The 23,197-nt window shown below is 38.1% G+C and overlaps 1 protein-coding gene across 5 annotated transcripts in view; it reads left to right on the forward strand.

Moving 5' to 3' along the window:
- The window catches only part of MTMR6 (myotubularin related protein 6), a 50,516-nt gene that overhangs the window by 9,664 nt on the left and 17,655 nt on the right, over nt 1–23,197 (forward strand). For 3 of the 5 annotated variants that reach the window (XM_036296986.1, XM_036296988.1, XM_036296990.1), the window contains exons 2-7: nt 3,112–3,228; nt 9,562–9,724; nt 13,111–13,268; nt 13,436–13,564; nt 16,567–16,701; nt 19,027–19,159. In XM_036296986.1, coding sequence (XP_036152879.1) covers nt 3,112–3,228; nt 9,562–9,724; nt 13,111–13,268; nt 13,436–13,564; nt 16,567–16,701; nt 19,027–19,159 — 835 coding nt within the window. Of the gene's footprint in view, nt 1–3,111; nt 3,229–4,906; nt 5,117–9,561; nt 9,725–13,110; nt 13,269–13,435; nt 13,565–16,566; nt 16,702–19,026; nt 19,160–23,197 lie in introns of all 5 variants that reach the window. The other 2 variants (XM_036296989.1, XM_036296987.1) reach the window with 2 other exon arrangements.

Below are 23,197 nucleotides of genomic sequence, written 5' to 3' on the forward strand. Positions count from 1 at the left end.
TAGAGCCCTGGGAATTCTTGAAAGGGGGTAAGCACTGGAAGAAGAGCCAGACAAAGAGTATTTGGGATACAATAGAAAGTGGTGAATCACAGGTGGGAAGAGAACAGGGAACAGTCTTTCCAATCTAATTTCCTTTTTTGCTTCTTCTTCCTCTGCTCTCCCCTTATTTGCCCCCTCCTCTTCTGCTGCCTCCTCTGCTCCTTCCTTTTCCCTGGGGGCAGGCACTGTTCTAGGTACTGGGGAAATGGTGGTGAATAAATCAGACAAAAATCCCTGCCCTTATAAAACTTATTTTCTATTTGGGGAAGATATAACAATAAACAAAACTAATAAGTCAAATATACATATAACATGGTAGATGGTGGTAAATGCTGCGGAGAGTGCCAGGGTAGGGTAGGGGAGGACAGTTGTAAATATAGTAGAGACATCCTTACGGAGATTGTGATGCTTGAGTACAGACCTGAAAGTGGTGAGGGAGTGAGCCATCTTGATATGGGTGGAAGAGGCAACAGGAAGAGTCCCAACAGAGGGAAGGAACAGCAAGAGCAAAAACCCTATGCTGGGCATTCCTGATTGGTAAGAACTAGCAAGAAGACCAACGTAAGTGAGTGAAGGAGAGAGCATAAGTAGAAGATTAAAAGTTGGGGAAAGGGACAAGTTACTATAGAGTCTTGAAAGCTGATGCAAAATCTTTGTGATTACTGTGTGAGACAGGAAGCCATTCACTGAATTCCAGCTGTGTCTAGCAGAGCAGGAAAGCAAAGCAAGGTAGATCAGTAAAATGCCCCTGGATTTATGATCTGTTGTAGTAATGGGGGCACAAGAACAAAATAGATAAAAATCTCTGCTTTTTTGATTCCTACCTTCCACTTCAGGAAAACAACTTGATGTGTTTGGTTTTTTTTGATAGCTAATTATTGGCAAGATGTCAGTGCTGTGAGTGTGTAATGATTCTAAGAGTCTCAAATGGGTGACTGGCTAGAGAAACCTTAACAGCGTACTTTCTGCTTCTTTAGCCATTGTCATGCAGTTGTCTGTTGGTCACAGAATTTTGAAGAAGGCCATTAGTCCCTTGTCCTAGAAACTACTTTCCCTTTTGTTGGTAGATAAGTGTCTGAATTTTCCGAATGTGATTCTGTGTATGTGTGATTTCCTCTGTTTTTCATTTTCTCCTTTGTAATTAGCTAAAATTTGAACTTCCTATATAGACCATTAGGGTACCTTTTAGTGCAGGCCCCTACTTGGCAACAATTCAACTAAATGGGCCTTAAAGTAATGTTGGCATTTCCTGTACTCACCATAATGACCATGCCCTCCAAGAGTTGTAGATGCTTCCTAAATATCTCAGTTAGAGATATTTCCAAGAAAACACTGGGAAAAATCTGTAGTGACATCTGTAAAGTACTTTCAGTTCCTCAGTGAAAAGGGGGAAATATGAAGCAGCAGTTATATGTTCAGAAATTGGCTAAGTCTTTAGTTTAAAATTTGTATGCTAATGATCTTAGCAAAGAAAATGATCCTATTTCTTTTATTTTAAAAAAAGTATTTTAGGATTTGCAGGAAAGAACCAAATAATTAGTATATTTTCTCAGAAATAATCTTTTTTTTCTTTAGAACTTTAGTTTAAGTATTAACTAAATGTTTAGGGATAATTTCAGATTAATTTTATTATGTCACATCGATATAGAGATTGCTGTATTAAAATAGTCATATAATGATTTTCTATATGTTTTCTTGATTTGAATATAATTTTGCATTTACTAAGGTAATGAACAATCCACAAGGTGTTAAGGTCAGGATGGACTCTTTTTTTCTACAAAAAACAAGTGTTTTAATTTAAATTTATTTGAACAGGTGCTGTTATAAGTAAAAACTTTTCTCTGAAATTAAATTTCTTGGGGAAGCACTAATAGCCTTTTAGATGGTAGTTTTTGATTATTTCAGAAATCATAATGTCAAAATGGGGAGCCTTTTTTTCTTCAATTTTAGTAAGGGAAAAGAAAACACAGGGTGGGTCAAAAGTAGGTTTACAGTTGTTTGTATGGAAAATGGCACAATAATTAATAAATAATAATAAAAGGATAAACTCTGCTTAATGTACTCACGACACTCTGTATATGTGGGGAAAAAGTATAGAATTAATGCAATAATGGTTAGCTATCTGGTTTTGAAGCCCTGCACAATTTAAGGAACTATCTACAACCTACTGCGATAGCTGTGGATTAAAATTTTTAACTTGGTAATGGTTCCTTAACTTTGTTACCTATATTACGAATAGACAGAAATAAATACTATTTTTTCAAAACAGTAGTCTCCTGCACATCCCTAGCCAACTCTAATCCCACTCTTCAGTGGCTACCTTGTGCATGTGTGTCTACTATTAATAAAGATGTACTATGTACCTCACTGCTTCAGCTACCAAAGGATGCAGAAGCAGAATATGACATCTATACCAGGGAATTCAGAGCCATAAATAAGTATAAAGCTAAGACATTAAGTAATTAATATTCTGAGAAGGATTCCTGTTAGGAGACAGGGCATCAGTGAGCTTTGAAGAATGCTTTGTATTTAGTTAAGCAGAAGCGACTATTGTAGGAAGGGAGAACAGTGTGAGTAAAAGCACTGAGTTGAGCACAAAACAATGTCCTGGGTGAAGTGGTGAGGAAAATAACTTGGAGTTTGCAACCATTTAACTGTTTTCTGATTTATTTTTTCTGGGGTAATTTACTTCCATAACTCTACAAAATAACCTTATTATATTTATTACTTTACCTGCCAACTTTAAGTAAAATATATTGACTCTTGGCTATAAAAAAAGGTTTTTGCTTATTTATAGCACACCCTTCCTTTCTGTTTTCCATAATATCTGTGTTAATACTTTTTTACAGGGTTCTTCTCTCTTGGTTATATTTATACCTGTAAATAGTACCTATGTTATTTGTGGCTTATATATTTCCCAGGATATATGAAATTTAACATTCAATATTAAATAAACTCATGTTTTTTAGCAGAAGGAATAAAAATTTGAAAATGGTACATTTAAATCCTGGGATGACAGAAAAAGAATTTATACTACTTTTGAAATGAGAAATAACATTTTTTTCTTTTTAGGTTGAGCAAGTGAAATTACTTGACCGATTCAGTACCAACAACAAGTCATTAACAGGAACACTATATCTTACGGCCACACATCTATTATTTATAGACTCTCAGCAGAAAGAAACCTGGGTAAGCAGGACCTCTATTACCATAATTATAATAATGGTCTTAGTCTATTTCTGTGTTTTATTTTGAATGTGTACAAAGTTTTAATCAGTAGTTACCAATCTCAACCAAAAATTTTTCAGTCACCTAATCACTTCTACCCTTCCTCTTAATAAAACTGATATAATATGGAATGTGGAATTTTTTTATAGAATACCTGAAACTCGTATTATCTTCATAAATAATTATAAAAGACCTACCTGTCCCTTTTAATTAAAAATCTAAATAATATAGGTACATGTTAATAGATCAAATGTCATATTCCACAGTATATTTATAACATATTGCAATTAGGGTTTTTTATTTATTTATTGCTAGTACAAACAATAAGGTAATGTATACACTGTGCCAGAGTTTCTCTGGAATATTTGCCTAAGAGTAAAATTACTTAGATAAGTGGATATTCAACCTTACTAAGTATGTCAGCTTTCCAAAATGGTTGTTTCATCATATTCTCAGTAGAGTGTGATACATTGTTCACTATCCTCAGCAACATTGATGTTGTCAAATTTAAAATTTTTGCCTATCTGGTGGATGTGCAATTGTGATTTTAATTTGTTGATTTCAAGGAAGTTACCCTTTCAGATATTTTGGCTTTAGATTTCCTTTTATTTTTTCTGTTGGATTGTTTGTCCTGTTATTTATTTTGCAAAAGTTCCAGTTTTTAATGTTTTGTCAGTATATGTGTTATAGATAACTTCTCCAGGTGTGTGGCTTGTCTTGTGTGTATCTGTATGACTTTTAAACTTTAAAATTTTAGTGTAATAAATTTTCATTTTTTCTTTTATGGTTTATGCTGTTTTGTGACAAGGAATCCTTCCCTATGTTAAGGTCATATAGATTCTCCTATATTTTCTAAAAGCTTATGTTTTGTATTCTCAGTATAATTTTTTAATATATCTGAAAAATATTATGGTGGATGATATGACATAGGGATTAATTTTTATTTTATTTATGCATAACTGGCACCATTTATTGATTGTTTTATTCCATTAAGGTGTAGTATCAACTCTGTCATAAATAAAGAGAGGACCTGCTTTTGAGCTCTCTATTCTGTTCTTTTGGTATATTGATTACACTGTACCAAGAACACACTGTTTTATTGACTGTAGCTTTTAATAAGTCTTGATATCTCTTTGATTATGCTCTTTTGATTTCCCTAGGAAGGCTATCCAATTGATAAATGATTGCAATAAGTAAGTTAAGATACTTACTTGAGATGCTGATCTTAGAGAAGTTGTATTCCCTAGAGGCTCTGGATTTCTTGCCTATCCAGTGTTTGCCCAGGAGTTTCCTTTAGCAGGGCCTTATAAAATTATTAGTCATACTCTCATCCATTCTGCCTACCCTTTATTTGTCCGCTTACCTTAATATATTCTCTGTATGTTATTCATCTCCTAGAGTACAAATGGAAGTTTCTCATAGAGCTATTCTTTCAAATGTTGGGAATGTAGTGTTGGGGGCAGCTAAAAGATAAGCACGTTGTTCCCTTCTCTCCTTTTGTTGTCTTTGAAATGCTTTCTTATCAGTATATTTCCATAATCTCTCCTGAATGAAGTCTATTTTGTATACTAGGTCCATAGAAATGAACAGATCTAGGAGGAGCCTTACTTTAAATTTTTATTTTGTTTTCATTTTACAGATGATTAATTTTTCAAGATCACATAACTAGTTAGTGGCAGAACCAGGTCCCATCGTCATTCTTTCCCTGCAAATAATTTTGGGTCTTAATTGGAATTATAACCTATATATATAAAAGCCTAAGTGACCGTTAAGACTGAATGACCAGAACCACTGGTTGACCAGTCACTATGACACACACTGACCACCAGGAGGCAGACGATCAGCGCAGGTCAGTGTGCCACAAGTATGAGCTACATATGTGTAATATGTGTCATCTCTGTTATATAAATTTTTAATTACCATAGGACTTCTGCTCTCATTGGTCTTCTTTTTCAAGCTTTTCTTTTTTCCCCATTTATTTATTTGTTCCCCTTTTTTTTAAAAAAAGTCTTTATTGTTGAGAGTATTATACATGTCTCCTTTTTTTCTCCCCACTGCCACTCTTTACCCAGTTCCCACCCCACCCCAGACCTTCACCACCCTTTTGTCTGTGTCCATAGGTGATGCATATATGCATATAAGTTCTTTGGTTAATCTCTTTCTGCCCCCTCTCCCTTCTTCCCTCTGAGATTCAGCAGTCTGTTCCATGTTTCCATGCATTTGATTCTATTTTATTCATCAGTTTATTTTGTTCATTAGATTCCTTGTTTATTTTGATTTTTAGATTCAATTATTAATATATATTTATTGCCATTTTATTTTTTATTTTTCTTTCTTTTTATTTTTCTTTTTCTTCTTCCTCTTAAAGAATACGCTTCAACATTTTATGTAATACTGGTTTGGTGGTGATGAACTCCTTTAGCTTTTTCTTGTCTGTGAAGCTCTTTATCTGACCTTCAATTCTAAATGATAGCTTTGCTGCATAGAATAATCTTGGTTGTAGGTCCTTGCTATTTATCTCTTTGAATATATCTTGCCTTTCCCTTCTGGACTGCAAAGTTTCTGTTGAGAAATCAGCTGACAGTCGTATGGGCCCTCCTTGTAGGTAACTAACTGCTTTTCTCTTGCTGCTTTTAAGATTCTCTCTTTGTCTTTAACCTATGTCATTTTAATTATGATTTGTCTTGGTGTGGGCCTCTTTGGATTCCTCTTGTTTGGGACTCCCTGCTTTTCCTGGACTTGTAAGTATATTTTTTTTATCCAGGTAGGGGAAGTTTTCTGGCATTATTTCTTCAAATAGGTTTTTAATATCTTGCTCTGTCTTTTCTCCTTCTGGCACTCCCATAATCCGAATGTTGGTATGCTTGAAGTTTCCCAGAGGCTCCATACACTCTCTTCATATTTTTTTGTATTAATTTTCTTTTTGCTCTTCTGATTGGGTGTTTTTTGCTTACTCATATTCCAAATCGCTGATTTTGATGCTCAGCATCCTCTACTCTGCTGTTGAATCCCTGTAAATTATTCTTTATTTCAGTTAGTGTATGCTTACTTTCTGATTGGTCTTTTTTCAGGTCTTTGAGAGTCTCACTAAGAGCCTTGAAATTCTCACTAAGTTCCTTGAAGATCTTATTAAGATCATTCAGCATCCTTTTAACCATTGTTTTGAGCTCTGTATCTAGTATTTTGTTTAATTCCATTTCATTTTGTTCTTTTTCTGGAGATTTCCTCTATTCTTTCATTTGTGACATGTTTCTTTATCTCAGCATTTTGACTGCTTCCCTGTGTTTTTTTCTATGTATTAGGTAGAGCTGCTATGTCTCCTGGAATTGGTAGAGTGGCCTTGTGTAGTAGGTGTCCTGTAGGGCCCAGTGGCCCAGTCTCCCCAGCCCCCTGAGCTAGGCACTCTCAGTGTGCTCCTGTGTGCACAGTCTTGTTGTTGTTGAGCCTTAATTGCTATTGGTGTCATTGGGAGGAAGTGACCTCCAGGCCAGTTGGCTGTGAGGACCAGCTGCAACTACAGTGGGAGAGCTGCTGTGCAGGAGACACCCCTATGGATCAGGACTTGCTTTAGTGGGGCTCTGGTGCTCACTGAGTCTGCCCCTTGAGTGTGTTGCTCGTGGATGTGTAGAGTTGTAATCTGGTATGGTCTGAAGCTGTCCACCATGTGTACTGCCTCTGGGGTCTCCTGGGAGATGCAAAGTCAGCCACTGCCTGGGGCCACCTGGCAGGAGCTACAGAGAGATCTTCAGGTGGCTGCTACTTGTGTTGCGCTTAGAAGTGTCCAGGTGAGACCTAGCTGCTGGTGCCAGGTCTTGGGCCTCTTATTGATAGGTATGGGGTACACTGATGCCAGTTGCTGCTTGTTTGAGAGATTTTAGGCAAGTCTGAAGCCTGAGCCTGGACAGGCTATTCATATGGAAAAGCTGCTGCAAAAAGCTTGGTTGGGACTGCAAATTAGATGGGCTGGGGTCTCAGGGAATCACCAGGGCTATCGAACAGTGTGAGTCAGGTTGATGGAGACTCAGATATGGCTGCCAGTCAGCTCTGCGATGGAGGAGGTCTCAGCATAGGAATAATGAATCCTTTGAGCAACTCTGTGGGAGAAAACCGCCCCTGAGTTCTTACTCTGATGCCAAGTAATCCAGTTCCTCTGCATATGGCCCTGGATCTCTCCAAACCGCTACCCCAGCATTGGAGCTCGGAGGGAACTAGTCTGAGTAAGTCCATATGCCAGCCAGACCTGGGTCTCCAGCAGCCTCCCTGTCACTCAGCCACAATCCCTGCTGGTTTTATAGCCCAAAGTTATGGGGACTTCTCTTCCTGGCACTGGAAGCCTGGGCTGAGGTGTCTGGTATGGGGCTGGAACTCTTTACTCCTCATGGAAGGCCTCCACAGCTGAGATATCCATCCCTATTAAAAAAAAACACTCCATACATGGGTGTCGGGCCCGCTTGTTCTGGGCTCCACCCTCCTTCAGTCTTTTTATGCTTTCTTCTTTACTTCTTTAGTTGTAGGACTTCCATTCAGGATGATTTCTGAGTGATGGTTATTTTGTATTTTAGTTGTAATTTTGATGTGGTTGTGGGAGGCAATAAGTACTGTGTTTATGCTACAATCTTGGTTCTCCTTGAAACTTTACTTTTTTCTTCTTCTTCAAGCTTTTCTTGATTATTTTATGCATTTAATTTTGCATGTGACCTTTAGACTTAATATCTAAAGTTTTAAAAACTAATAATAGCAGCATATAAAATTATAATTATATAATACATATGTATAATACATATTATAATTATATAATACATATTTATATCTCACCTTACCTTTCCCCCCACACACATACTACCTAAAAAAGCAGGTTGGAATTTATGTTAAATTTTTAGGCTCATTTGGGATGATTTGATTTCTTGCCAGGATTGAGTTTTTCATCCAAAAACCTGCTACAAATTTAAGATCTTTTATTTTCCATAAAAGTTTTTTATAAACATTTTAAATTAGTAGGAATGCTATTGAGCAAAGGAAAATCTTTTTTAGTAGTACAGAATATGATAGGTAATAGGTAGGTATGATAATTATGTTTCAAATACCATCAAGTCCTGACTCTAATAGGACTTTCTATTCATTCATTCATTCAGTGAGTATTTGTGATGGAGAAGGTATCAACAATGACGCCTATAGTTCTGGCTCAGTCAAATTTAAATATGAATGTGTAATATATATCACTTGAAATGTTTTTTTGTTTGAAGAGGGTCATTATAATGTTCCAAGTACTGTGTTAGGTGCTAGAAATATAATGGTGCTCAACTTAGGTATAGTTTTGCTTCTTAGGTGAAGTTTCTAAAATCTAAGTAGAGAAATAAACATATACTACATAACAAATTACAAATGTACTAAGTGCTATGAAAGGAAGAATTTAGGTTGATATTTGATAAGAAAATGGAGGGAAGGGCCATGGTGATTATGAGGCTATATGCACTTCTTGGTGATGAGGTTTTGTTTTGTTTTTGACCAGAATTGAACCCCAGACTCTTCAGTCCACTGCCCATGCTCTAACTCCTGAGCCAAACTGGCTAGGGCTCGGTGATGAGTTTTAAGTGGACACCAGAAATAATACTAGAAATCTACGTGAAGAGGTAGAGAGCTACAATATCCCAGTTAGTAGGAGCAACTCAAGACTGTATATAGAGGATCTTGGTTCATTTGAGGAGCCAAAGAAGGCTCTTGTCATTAGAACTTAACGATGTTGGGGAAGGAACTTGAAATGAGGCTAGAGCAGTGGGAAAAATCTATAGTCATACCACCGTGAATGTGCCCGCTCTTACATGATCTCAGAAGCTAAGCAGGGTCAGAGAAGTGGGAAATAACAACTAGATAGCTTTGCCTTTTTTTTTTTTTTGATTGGGTTATTAATGGTTGTCTGCTTTGTAGAAAATGGATTGGGGGATTCAAGAGTAGGATATGAAGAGAGCATTTAGGATTATAGTTATAGTAATTTAGGTGAGAAATAATGTAAACATTGCAATTAGGGGGTGATAGTGGAGATGGAGAGAAGTAGACACGTTATAAAGATATTTAGGGGATGCAATTCTTGGGATTTAATGATGTGTGAATATGTGGAGTGATCAGGGTACATTTCTGGCTTGGGCATTGTCATTTAAAATTTTTAAGTTTGGGTTTGTAGTGTATAACATTTGAGACTTTATTTGGAGAGGACATTTCTAACATTTTTGCACTGTGGAAGAGAATAAGATACTTAGTACTTTTTATAATGATGGTAAATATTTTTTCATGCTGTAGATATTGCATCATCATATTGGCTCAGTGGAGAAATTGGCTTTGACGACTTCTGGATGCCCACTTGTGATTCAGTGCAAGAACTTCAGGATTGTGCATTTCATTGTTCCCAGAGAAAGAGATTGCCATGATATTTACAACTCTTTGCTACAACTGTCAAAACAAGGTACTGTTCTTAGAGACCAAAGCTTGCTCAATTTTGAAATGGATTATCTAAGGTACTTTACTTAGTATCTCATTATTGCCATTTTAGAGTTTAAGTTACTCTTTTTTTTAAAAAAAAAAAAAATGTTTTTATTGATTTTTTTAGAGGAAGGGAGAGGGATAGAGAAGTAGAAACATTAGTGAGAGAGACACATCATCAGTCTACTGCCTCCTACATGCCCCCTACTGGGGATCAAGCCTGCAACCTGGGTATGTTTCATGACCGGGAATCGAACTGTGACCTCCTGGTTCATAGGTCGATGCTCAATCACTGAGCCACACTGGCTGGGCTTACCAAGTGTACTGGTTAATAATGTAGATTTTTTTCAGTAGATTGAGTTACACATATGTTGATATATATGCTATTTTGTTGTATTGACAGCAAGCTTCAAAACTTCATATGTCAAATTTTCTGAAGGTGTTAACATCGTAGATATTTTTACGCTTAGAAATGTCAAATTTCATACCAAAAAAAAGAGCATTTGTGGGAAGTTTTACTTCATTACTTTATTTTGAAGAAAAGTGCTGCTGAAAGTTATCGTATACTTCAGGAAGCTTATGGTGAACATGCTTCATCTCAAGATACTTGTGAACGCTGGTTTAAACGCTTAAAAAGGGAAGATTTCGATGTGAAAGATAAAGAACGTCCTGGTCAACCAAAAATGTTTGAAGAACAACAATTACAAGCATTAAGCAATGGGAACAATTTTAAAGGAAGGAAAATTGGGTGCCACATCAACTGAACGAAAGACAATTGGAAAACTGAAACGTCATCAGTAAAATGTTGCTTCAGCGGCACGAAAGAAAGTCTTTTTGCATCGAATTATGACTGGCGATGAAAAGTGGATTTATTTTGATAATTCCCAAACGGACAAAATCATGGGTTGATCCAGGTCAACCATCAACATCGACTGCAAGGCCAAATTGCTTTGGAAAGAAGACAATGCTCTGTGTTTGGTGGGATCAGGAAGTTGTGTATTATGAGCTTCTAAAACCAGGTGAAACTGTTAATACTGATCGCTACTGACAACAAATAATCAATTGGAACCACACTTTGATCGTATAACAACCAGAATGGGCCAGAAGACATGGCAAAGTAATTTTGCTTCATGATAATGCACCTTCACACACTTTAAAACCAATTAAAGACATGTTAAAAGGTCTTGCCTGGGAAGTATTAACCCACCCACTGTATTCATCACACCTTGCTCCTTCAGATTACCACTTGTTCTGATCGATGGCACACACACTTTCTGAGCAGCACTTCAAAACGTACGAAGAAGTGGAAAATTGGGTCTCTGAATGGTTTGCCTCAAAACAAGAAAAGTTCTATTGGGACAGTATCCACAAATTACCTGAAAGATGGGGGAAATGTGTAGCTAGCGATGGACATTATTTTGAATAAAGCACTTTGATGTTTCTCTTGAAATTACCGTGTTTTCCTTGATCACAAAATCCACATTATTAACCGGTACACATGGTAAGTTGCTTTTGAGTTGAATTCTTGTGCACTCTATTCTAAAAAATTTGACCTAAAAGTAATTAGAAACTTCTGATCTGAGTTGTAATAATGGTTTCCAAAGAAGGGGTAATAGTAAGAACAAAATGAAGCATTTGTAGTACAGACTTAAAAAACTATCTATATATACAAAAGCCTAAGCGATCGTCCTATCGGTAGCTATGACATGCAATGACCACCAGGGGGCAGACACTCCGACTGGTAGCTATGATACGCACTGATCACCAGGGGGCAGATGCTCAACGTGGGAGCTGCCAAGCTGCAGTGACTTGACAGCTGTGGTTCTTGGGTAACACACCCGGGACCAGAGAGGGTTGAGCCTGATTCCAGGGTGCATCACCCAAGAACTGTCCTCTCGCAACCCAGGACCCCTTGGGGGTGTCGGAGAGCCGGTTTCGGCCTGATCCCCACAGGCCAAGCCAAGGGACCCCACCAGTGCACGAAACCATGCACGGGGCCTCTAGTCTATATATATAAAAGCCTAAGTGACCGAATGACCGGTTGACCGGTTGATATGACGCGCACTGACCACCAGGGAGCAGATGCTCAATGCAGGAGCTACCCTCTGGTGGTCAGTGCGCTCCCACAGCCAACTTCCCGCAGCTGGCCAACCTCCGGCGGTCCCTCCCCCTGGCCGGCCAACCTCCTATGGTCCTTCCCCCCGCCCCCCCCTCCTCCTGCGTATGGCCCTGATGAGGGGGAGGGGGCTGGCCAACCTCCCATGGTCCCTTCCCCCAGCTGGCTGGCCCCCACCCCCACCCCCTGATCGGCCCCGATCCCCAGCCAGGCTGAGGGACTCCACTTGTGCACAAATTTGTGCACCAGACCTCTAGTAGATTTATGTTAATGTTTTAGAAGTCTGTTGATAGCCAGTAGCATAGCCTTTGTGTTTTTGTTTGTTTGTTTTTTAAAGAATCCCACAGCCAAGGGGAGTGTCTTGGAAATTGATCACTAAAGGAAAAGTTAAGGAAGGTCAGGCTCTTCTGATAGCATGGGACTAATATATCTAATTGACTAGAGTGGTATATAGGGAGATGAGCAGAAAGAAAAGAGAGGGTAAATTCTACTTTAGTAGAGATAAGGAGTGAGAGAGATATAGGCCCTAAAGAGGAATCTTACCACTACTATGTGTTAGGGATCTGGAGGCTTCCTTTTCCCAACGTAACTTGAATTACATAGATATCTCCAGGGAGACAAAGCACATTAATTTCCGGATGTTACTTTGTTTGACATTTGTTTTGCAGTGGTCTAAGAGCAGATTTTTGTTCACTCTTTTATCCTAACACATAAAGCCTGTAACATTTATCCCATTTTCCAAGTCAAATCTTACAACTTCAGGGGCTTACGATTGTTTAGAAGTAAGTGTTCTCTGGATCTCTGTGCAACCTTTGCCATTTTTGGTCAAACTGTACTATAGGAATATATGGACAATTTCATGTTCTATAAGGCACCTCTAATTTTTCATTATAGCATTAGTCTTTATATCTCATTTGGGAATAGTGGTGGGTAGGAATTTATGTGTGTCTTTAAAATTTTACTTTTAAGAAAAGGAAACATTGCAGTAGAGTAATGTATAAGTCTAACTGTATTATTTACTAGCTTTTACTGATGATATAAATTGAATCTCAGATTGATATAGTGATGCCTTTAGGTATAATCATTTGCATCAAAGAACTGAGAAAATTTAAGTTCAAATATTTTCTGGTATTAGACATCTCTTTGAAGAGTTTAAAGAAAAATGGAGGGCTAAAACTGAAAATTACTTTTATTTGTCACTTATTAAGTCCTATAAGTTGCATTTTAACATTTATGCATTTTGTATTCTATAGCAAAATATGAAGATCTCTATGCGTTCTCTTATAACCCCAAACAAAATGATTCTGAACGACTGCGAGGTTGGCAGCTTATTGACCTGGCTGAGGAATATAAGAGAATGGGCGTGCCGAATTCAAACTGGCAGTTGTCTGATGCCAACCGAGAATACAAGGTAACTTAGCAACCTTCTGGGGAAATTCAGAAAATGTTAGTACCAGAGAGTCAGAAAGTGTAATAGCAAGTTGTCTCTGTATTGCTGTGTGCTGTTCTTGCATTAGTAAGTTTTAAAGTTTTATAAAGATGGTTTTTAACCTCATGGTTATGTTTTGATTTTTACAGATTTGTGAAACTTATCCTAGAGAACTTTATGTTCCTCGAATAGCAAGCAAACCAATAATTGTTGGTAGTTCTAAGTTCCGGAGCAAGGGAAGATTTCCAGTTCTTTCCTACTATCATCAAAATAAGGAGGTAGGCAACTTTCCTTTTGATTTTACCAATGTAGTATAACCCCTTTCAGGTTGTAGTATCCAAAACAATGCTCACTTTTATATTAAGATGTCATTGTTATAATATTGCTGATAGAGAAGTGCTGGCTTTTCACTTAATGACATTTTTTATATTTTAAAACAAAATTACCCTGAAATACAGAAACGTTCGTACTTGTCATCTATCTTTCACCTCCACCACCTCTATTCTTTCCTTCCTTTTAGTAGCAATTTGAAAATAATGGGATTAGGTAGATTCTCTTCCTTGCAAGTGGTTATCTTTTGATCCTGCTTGTATTGGGGGAAACCAAATAGTTTTGACAAACCAACTATTGAGAAAAGGGAGAGAATCAAGGACATTTCAGGCTCCCATTTAATAGTAAGCTCTTCAGATTGGAAGGATTTTGCCATATGAAGAGGCAGAGGAGGCATCTTTATACTGAGATAGGGATTGACAATATAGTAAAACCGTTGTATCTTGTAACAGTAGGCCAGAAGGTTCTGTATGTTGAATGCTTTATATGCATGAAATCCTCCTAGTAACTTGATAAAATAGGCTCTGCAAATTACCTGTAACTTTCAAATGGGAGAACTGGTTCAGAAAGGATAAATCACTTTTCCTATATCTCACAACTGGTAAGTTGAGTATTTGGATGCCGTTTCTGACTACCAGTTTTTTGTAACCTGATTTTTTTCTCTCAGGAAGCTTTTAAACTCTTCCTTTTCTGCAGTGTTCTAAAATTTCACAGTTATGTGCCTTGGCTTGTTGTTTTAAATTCTATCTGGAAATTCAGGTCTCAGTTTTGGGAAGTTGCTTCTTTGTTTCTTTGGTAACTTCCTCTCTTTTATTAACTTTCTTTTTACTTTTGTGAATGTTACTTGACAAGTAGGTTTCCTAGCATAAACCTCCATTTTTCTTCATTTTTCTCTCCAATCTTCTATGTCTTTCTATGCTTAGACATGTCCGTAAGCCTCACCACAAGATTCAGGGTAGTGGGGAAGATTTCCTGAACCTCACTCCAATCCAGTGCTTAGAACTGTGTTGGGGTTTTTTTGCCATAGTGTTTTTAAAAAAATATTTTTTTATTGATTTCAGAGAGGAAGAGAGAGGGGGAGATAGAAACATTAATGATGAGAGAGAATCACTGACCTGCTGGCCTCCTGCTTCCCCCCCCACTGGGGATCGAGCCTGCAACCTGAGCATGTGCCCTGATGGGAATCAAACTGTGACTTCCTGGTTCATAGGTCGATGCTCAACCACTGAACAACACTGGCCGGGCTGCTGTGTTTTAAAAATCCAAGAACTGTTTCTTGTTTTCTGAACTTTCTAGACGATTTTCTGTTCTTGGATGTGATGAACTTACTTCTCTGAAGAGGCTAAGGATTTTTTTAAAAAGAATTCTTGTGCTCCCACATTAGTTATCTCTTTGTTTGTTTTTCTTTTCTGTTTATTTTATGTGTTCTTTGTTAATTTGTTTTCATATTTTTCAGATATCTGATTCTTGGCCTGCCTCTCATATTTAAGAGTGAGGTACTACAAAGCTGTTTAGAAGTTTGTATTACGTGAATGTTCATTATCTTTGGATTCTTCTTTCTCTTGTAATGTTTGTCCCAATGTGTGTGTGGTTTAGTCTGGATCCAAGTGTGGGAAGAGGGATGGGAAGACCTCACGTTTTGTTATGCAGGCTTTGCTTAATCCTGTCTTTGGGGGATGCAGGGCTTCATCCCCAACTACAGCTGTTCCTACAGCCCAGAGTCTTCAGGTTAATCCTCTTCATAGAATAAACTTTTTCTCCAGGGTGAGGGAACATCTGGGATTGTTAACTAGATCATATATAGAAGTTCAGCCAGCTCTGTTGTTTTCTGTTTTACCTGCACTCAGGCTTTCAGAGGTACCAAATCCTTAGCCTGTCTGGGGTTTTGCTGTTCAAAATACCTGTTTCTTATTGACTCATAATGATTTAACATATTTCTTTGCTCCGGTAAATCGATTATAATCAATTTGCATTCATTTCCCCAATTTTTATTGACATTTCTACTCTATCTTTGCCTCTTTTCCCATTTTCTTTGACCTTTTGGTTTTATACATATTAAATTTCTTTATTAGAAATTCAAGGCAGGTTTTAGAAGGGAGCCATAGATAATAAGTAAAACTTTAAACAAAAGTTCCTAATCTACTTTTCATAACAAAATCATAGGGAGATAGGAGTAGTTATGGTTTCGTTTGACACACCCATGTTTGAATATACATTTTTAATTGGAAATCTGGGCTAAAAATAGACATTCAATGCCCAGCTTAACAAATCAGGAAGTAGGTCTGGAAAACATTTCATAAGACAATCCTCATTTTTTTTTCTATTTTATCACAATTTTGTGAGTTTTTTTAAAGACTTTAAACAACAGTAAATATCTAATCCAACATTCACTATTTCTTATAGATATTTTTGCTCTCTTAAATTGACTGTATTTTAACCCAAATTTGATTTAAAACTCATTTTATATCTCATTTTATATAGAGATTGCTGATTTCTAATTAGAGACCCAAAAACCTTTAGAAAGTAAAAATTGGAATGTTGCTTGCTATTTAAAAAAATTCTGTTCTGAACTTATTGACTGATCTCTTACTTGAACTTGAGTTGAAAGTATTTTATAATCTAGGGCACAGAAGGCAAGTATCTTCAGTTAGGTAATAGAGATTCGACCAGGTGTTGCTTCTAAGGACCCAGGGTATTTTTTTTTTTTTTTATCCAACTAGGTAAGGAGGCATTTAGGTTTCTTAGAATATTGGGAAAAATTAAGTAACACCAAGATGTTGTAATAATATTTAATTCAAATAAGATTTCAAAGTTAATGCCTTGTAATTTGTCTTGCCAACTTTTAAACAGATAGTACATTTGATTTTAACTTTTTTTTTCCTTTTAAGCATTTTATAAGACATGTTTTAGATATCTTTGCATAATCTGTTTTCTGTCTTTTTAAAATTAGGCTGCCATTTGTCGATGCAGTCAACCACTGTCAGGATTCAGTGCCAGGTGTCTGGAAGATGAACATTTGCTTCAAGCTATTAGTAAAGCCAATCCAGCCAATCGCTATATGTATGTCGTGGATACCAGACCTAAAGTATGTGCCTTGAATACAGTATAGTCTGTTAGTTCAATTATCTTTGTTACTTTAATTAATGAGAGTTGATTAATTTGTCCTCATTTAACATACTGGACTGAATCCTTGTTTTAAATTAACCAAGGGTAATGATACTAAGGAAATTAGTTTTTTAAAGGATACTAACTTAGGAGACTAATTTCCCAGTAACCCAGATGGTAATTTCTTAATTTCTGATATATATTTAGGAAAGCTGACTATTGATGGTGTAAAAGTATTATGTTACTGTGAAGAAATACTAAATAGTTTGTGTATTGTGAAAAATTAGCAATTCTATTAGAATTTCAATTGGCAAAACACTGTGTATTAATGGACCTTAATTTGAAATATGCAAGAAAATACGTAAAATACATAGTGAGTTAACTTAGGAAACATTGAACTAGAGCATCATAAATAGTGAACAGGAAATAATTGTTCTGTTAGCCATCCATTGTGTAAGGTTAAATTTTTGTCAAATGTCACAATCCATTTTTTCTTTTTTTTATAAACACAGTTAAACAGCCAATTCATATAGGATCCTGAAACTAAAATAATTAAAATCTGCAATGGTAATAGCTAACATTACTTTTAATTTTTATTATAGCATCGCATGCAGAGCTGGTGGGCTACACAAAAGAACATTGGCAGAATTATAGTGAGGATTTCTTCAGAAATCTGGAATGATGAAAAAATAAGAGAAAGCGATGAGAAAAAGCGAGTGAGCCATATAGACCACAATTATAGACAGCCTTTTTGAAAGGAATGGTAGCTGTTTTAGAAGTAATTCTCATCATTATGCAGTCTTACAAAAGATAACGAAGAAAACATATGATAAGATTAATTTGAGTAAATTAGGAGTATTAAAAATTAGAAACTGATACTTTGGTAATATTTTATTTTGTTAAAAGGAAAAGACTTTCTTAGAAGTCAAGAGTGTTGGTGATACCTCTTATAAGAAAAATTTTACTTTACTTCCTTGTATAATCTGGGTGGATTAATTGGTTACAACATTTTTAGGGTGCTATTAGATAAAAAAGATGATTGTAATACAAGACTTTTTGAATATAAGGTCTGAGGGCAATTTGTTTCTTAGGACCTAATATGTCTTAATTGTATAACTGACTTCTACAGAGAAAATATATCTTTCTTTGATTGTTTTGTTTGACCAGTTAAACTCAAGTAGTAATAATGTGGAACATTTTAAATATCTAATCATTAACCTTAGTAATCATAGGTGCTGAGTAACCAGTGAGTCAGTAAATATAATTTAACTGTACTTATTACCAACCTCAATCCAATGAATGATAAGCTACTATTTCTTTCTAAAATTTAGGTTCTGTTTCATCCAAGTATATAAGAATATTTAGTAAATTGTAATAATATGCTATATGAAATCCTACTCTCAAAGAATTAAATATGGCAAATCTTAAGTGAACCTCTGATAGCATCGATCTAAACACCCAAGGTCATGGGGCTGCTGGCAGTCTGTTTCTCCATAAAGGACCAATTTTTTGGAACCATTTCTTAGAGCTGTGTCAAGCTAATGGATTATATGTATTTTATATAGTGTATGGGCCTCCAGCAGTCTCTAATATAGAGGACCTAAAATAATCTCATGTATATTTCAGATCTGAATTTTAGGATCCCTGTGGCTTTGTGAATGATAAAATGCTGTAGGCTTGTTCTGAGTTGAATCTCATAGGCTCATTCTGAAAAATAAAAACTATCCAGCTCTGCTTCTCTCTGAATCATTTAGGATTCAAATAGGAGATCTTTCTAGTTTCAGATTTTGAAATATTTATGAACACCTAAAAACCTAAGTGAATTTGTTTTATGAATTATTTGTGGGGAACTTCTTGTTTGACCTTTCAATTATATAGCAATCACATTGTTTCTTTATAGTATTCCTTCATTGCTGTTATTAACATGTGAGACTTTTACTTATTTTTCATATGTTTTTATTGGAAAGAGGAAGGGAGAGAGAGAAAGATCAGTGTGAGAGAAAGACATCAATCGATTGCCTCCCATGCACCCTGTCCCAGGATCCAACCTGCATTATGGGCATGTGCCCTGACTAGGAATCGAACTGGCAACCTTTTGGTGCACAGGATGACACTCAACGAACTGAGCCACACAGGCCAGGGCGAGAGTTTTGCTTATTAAAAAATGGTAGTATATTTAGTTGTGGTGAATTCCTTTAAATTGTCTGCTAGCTAAAATATAGTTTATTTAGTGTTTTCATGATATTTTCGTAAGTTATAAGATAAAAGCAGTTTGTCTCTAAATTTCTAAAATTTAAATTTTTAGCTGAATGCAATAGCCAACAGAGCAGCTGGAAAAGGTTATGAAAATGAAGACAACTATTCTAATATTAGATTTCAGTTTGTTGGAATTGAAAATATTCATGTCATGCGGTCCAGCCTTCAGAAGTTATTGGAAGGTATGATTATTGCTTACCTTCTAGTCAGCCTTGTTCCATAGAAATATGCTAGTCAAACATTAAAAATGTTAAATTATGTACTTTGAAATTTTCTAGTAGTCACATTTAAAAAAGTAATAAGAAACAGTTGAAATTTTTTTTTTAATATATTTTTTATTGATTAAGATATTACATATGTGTCCTTGTCCCCACGTTACCCTCTACCCCCCCCCCCCCCCCCGCTCATGCCCTCACCCCCCCGTTGTCCATGTCCATTGATTAGGCCTATATGCTTGCATATAAGTCCTTTGGTTGATCTTTCCCCCTTACCCCCACCCTCCCCTACCTTCCCTCCAAGTCTCGACAGTCCAATCAATGCCTCTCCGTCTCTGGATCAGTCCTTGTTCATCAGCTTATGTTGTTCATTATATTCCACAAATGAGTGAGATCATGTGGTATTTATCCGCTCTCCAGTTCCATCCATGCTGTGGCAAATGGTAAGAGTTCCTTTTTCTTCTTCCTCTTCTTAAAGAATACCTTTCAGCATTTCATATAATGCTGGTTTGGTGGTGATGAACTCCTTTAGCTTTTTCTTATCCGTGAAGCTCTTTCTCTGACCTTCTATTCTGAATGATAGCTTTGCTGGATAAAGTAATCTTGGTTGCAGGTTCTTGCTATTCATCACTTTGAATATTTCTTGCCACTCTCTTCTGGCCTGCATGGTTTCTGTTGAGAAATCAGCTGACAGTCGTATGGGTACTCCCTTGTAGGTAACTGACTGTCTTTCTCTTGCTGCTTTTAAGATTCTCTCTTTATCTTTTGCTCTTGGCATTTTAATTATGATGTGTCTTGGTGTGGTCCTCTTTGGATTCCTTTTGTTTGGGGTTCTCTGCGCTTCCTGGACTTGTAAGTCCATTTCTTTCACCAGGTAGGGGAAGTTTTCTGTCATTATTTCTTCAAAAAGGTTTTCAATATCTTGCCCTCTCTCTCCTTCTGGTACCCCTATAATTCTGATGTTGGTACGCTTGAAGTTGTCCCAGAGGTTCCTTACACTATCTTCATATTTTTGGAATCTCTTTTCTTTTTTCTTTTTCGGTTGGGTATTTTTTGTTTCTTTGTATTTCAAATCTTTGACTTGATTCTTGGGATCCTCTTGTCTGCTGCTGGATCTCTGTAAATTATTCTTTATTTCAGTCAGTGCATGCTTAATTTCTAGTTGGTCCTTTTTCATGTCCTCCATGGTCTCACTATACTTATTGAGGGATTCATTAAATTTATCGGCGGTTTCCATAAAATTCTTGAAAAACCTTATAAATGTGGCCTTGAACTCTATATCCAATCGTTTGCTTTCCTCCATTTCTGCCATTTGTGACCTGTTTCTTTGTCTCCGCATTTTGGCAGCTTCCCTGTGTTGATAGAGTGGCCCTGCGCGCCAGGTGTCCTGTAGGGCCCAGTAGCTCAGCCTCCCCAGTTACCTGGGGTGGACACTCTTGGTGCACTCTTGGTGCCTTGGTTGTTGTAGAATCACTGGGAGGAATTGACCTCCAGGCCAATTGGCTGTGAGAATCAGCTGTGTCTAAAGTGGGAGAACTTCTGTGCTGAAGACACCCTTCTGGGGCAAGACTTGCTTCAGTGGGACTTTGGTGCTCACTGAGTCTGCTCCCTGAGTGTGTCCCTTATGGATCTGAGGAGTTGCAGTCTGGATGGTCCCCCTCTGACCACTGGGTACAGTGGCTCCTGGATCTAAGGAGGTGCTAATTCAGCCTCTGCCTGAGGCCACACAGCAGGAGCCACGAAGAGGCTCAGCTGTGAAGCAATGCAAGCCGCTGCGGGGCCTTGGGCCTTCTCTTGGAAGTTCCGGGTCTGCCTGGCTCGGCTGCAGTTAGGTACATTCACATGCAAAAGCCTCTGCCGCAGCCTGGGTGGGGCGGGGTCTCAGGGAATCCAAGGGCGGATCAAGGAGCTATGGCTGATTCTCCGCCCAGAGTTGCGGGTCTCAGTGACCCGCTAATTGCTGCAAGCACCTCTGAGGGAAAGCCGCCTTCAAGTTCGCCCGCTGCCGGACAGACCAGCTTCTCCCTGTATGAGTCCTGGGTCCCCAGAGACTTCCCGGAACCGTTGTTCAGAGCAGTCGGGAGCTTGTGATTCAAAAAGACAGCCGCGTCCTCAGGTGCCACCCCCTTTCCTCGCGCGCGCGAGCCGCCGTACCTCTGCACTTCACCTCCGCAGCGCCTCTGGCTCTCAGCGTGCTTTTCTTTCCTTCTAGTTGTAGAATTTACACTCAGCCAGCCTTTCTGTTGTTCTGGATGATGTTTGCTCAGTCCTTTGCGGTAATTTTCAATTGTTGTGTGCGGCGACAATTTCCCGGTGTTTACCTATGCCGCCATCTTAGTTTCTCCCTCGAAACAGTTGAAATTAATTTTAATATATTTAACCTAATATATTAAAAACATGTTAAACATGTAATCAATATAAAAAATTTGTCATGATTTACTTTACATTTTTTGCCTTTAAGTCTTAGACAATTTATACTTTCAGTACATCTCAGTTTGGACTACCTACATTTCAGGTATTCAATAGTCATTTTGGGTAGTAGCTACTATATTAGATAGTACAATGCTAATGGTTTTTATAAAAAACTAGAGGCCCAATGCACGAAATTTGTGTATGGGGCGGGGGGGGGGGTCTCTCTCAGCCTGGCCTGCACCCTCTCCAAACCGGGGACTCTTGGGGGATGTTCGACTGCTGGCAGTCGGACATCCCCCTCGCAATCTGGGACCACTGGCTCCTAACCGCTAGCCTGCCTGCCTGTTGGATCGTCCCAACCTCTGCTTGCCAACCTGATTGCCCCTTAACTGCTCCCCTGCCGGCCTGATTGCCCCCTAATTGCCCTTCCCTGTCAGCCTGATCGCCCCCTAACTGCCCTCCCCTGCTGGCCTGATCGCCCCCTAACTGCTCCCCTTCTGGCCTGATCGCCCCCTAACTGTTCCCCTATCAGCCTGATCGCCCCCTAACTGCCCTCCCCTGCCAGTCTGATCACCCCCTAACTGCCCTCCCCTGCTGGCCTGATCACCCCTTAACTGCCGTCCCCCGCTGTCTTGATCGCCCCCTAACTGCCCTCCCCTGCCAGTCTGATCACCCCCTAACTGCCCTCCCCTGCTGGCCTGATCACCCCTTAACTGCCGTCCCCCGCTGACTTGATCGCCCCCTAACTGCCCTTCCCTACCGGCCTGATAGCTCCTGATGGCCTCTGCCTTGGCCCCCGCCACCATGGCTTTGTCTGGAAGATGTCTGGTCTAATTAGCATATTACCCTTTTATTATTATAGATTACTATTGTTAGATATTCTTGATGAATCAATGCAGTTTAGACTAATTTATGGTAATGTTCCATTTAAATATTAAGATATCTTTCTACTCATGCTATAGAATTTAAAAAATTAAAATATCAGACTTTTTAATTAAACACTGCAAAATTTGAAAAATGAAATAGGAGTGCTTTTTTTTATTTTGTTGATTTTTTTTTAAATAGTGGTTTTTTATATATGTTTTATTGATTTTTTACAGAGAGGAAGGGAGAGGAATAGAGAGTCAGAAACAATGATGAGAGAGAAACATCGATGAGCTGCCTCCTGCACACCCCCCACTGGGGATGTGCCTGCAACCAAGGTACATGCCCTTGACCAGAACCGAACCTGGGACCCTTCAGTCCGCAGACCAACGCTCTATCCACTGAGCCAAACCGGTCAGGGCTATTTTATTGATTTTTTACAGAGAGGAAGGGAGAGGGATAGAGAGTTAGAAACGTCAATGAGAGAGAAACATCGATCAGCTGCCTCCTGCACACCCCCTACTGGGGATGTGCCCACAACCAAGGTACATGCCCTTGACCGGAATTGAACCTGGGACCCTTCAGTCCGCAGACTGACACTCTATCCACTGAGCCAAACTGGTTAGGGCAGGAGTGGTTTTTTTAACCATAAGGAATGACAGCAGAATGTAACAAAGAATCTGCCGTTGAATTTCTGATAGCATATTTTCATTTATAAAGAGTCTTGCC

The sequence above is a fragment of the Myotis myotis genome, unplaced genomic scaffold, assembly GCF_014108235.1.
Source record: "Myotis myotis isolate mMyoMyo1 unplaced genomic scaffold, mMyoMyo1.p scaffold_m19_p_3, whole genome shotgun sequence".
NCBI classification, from domain to species: Eukaryota; Metazoa; Chordata; class Mammalia; order Chiroptera; family Vespertilionidae; genus Myotis; species Myotis myotis.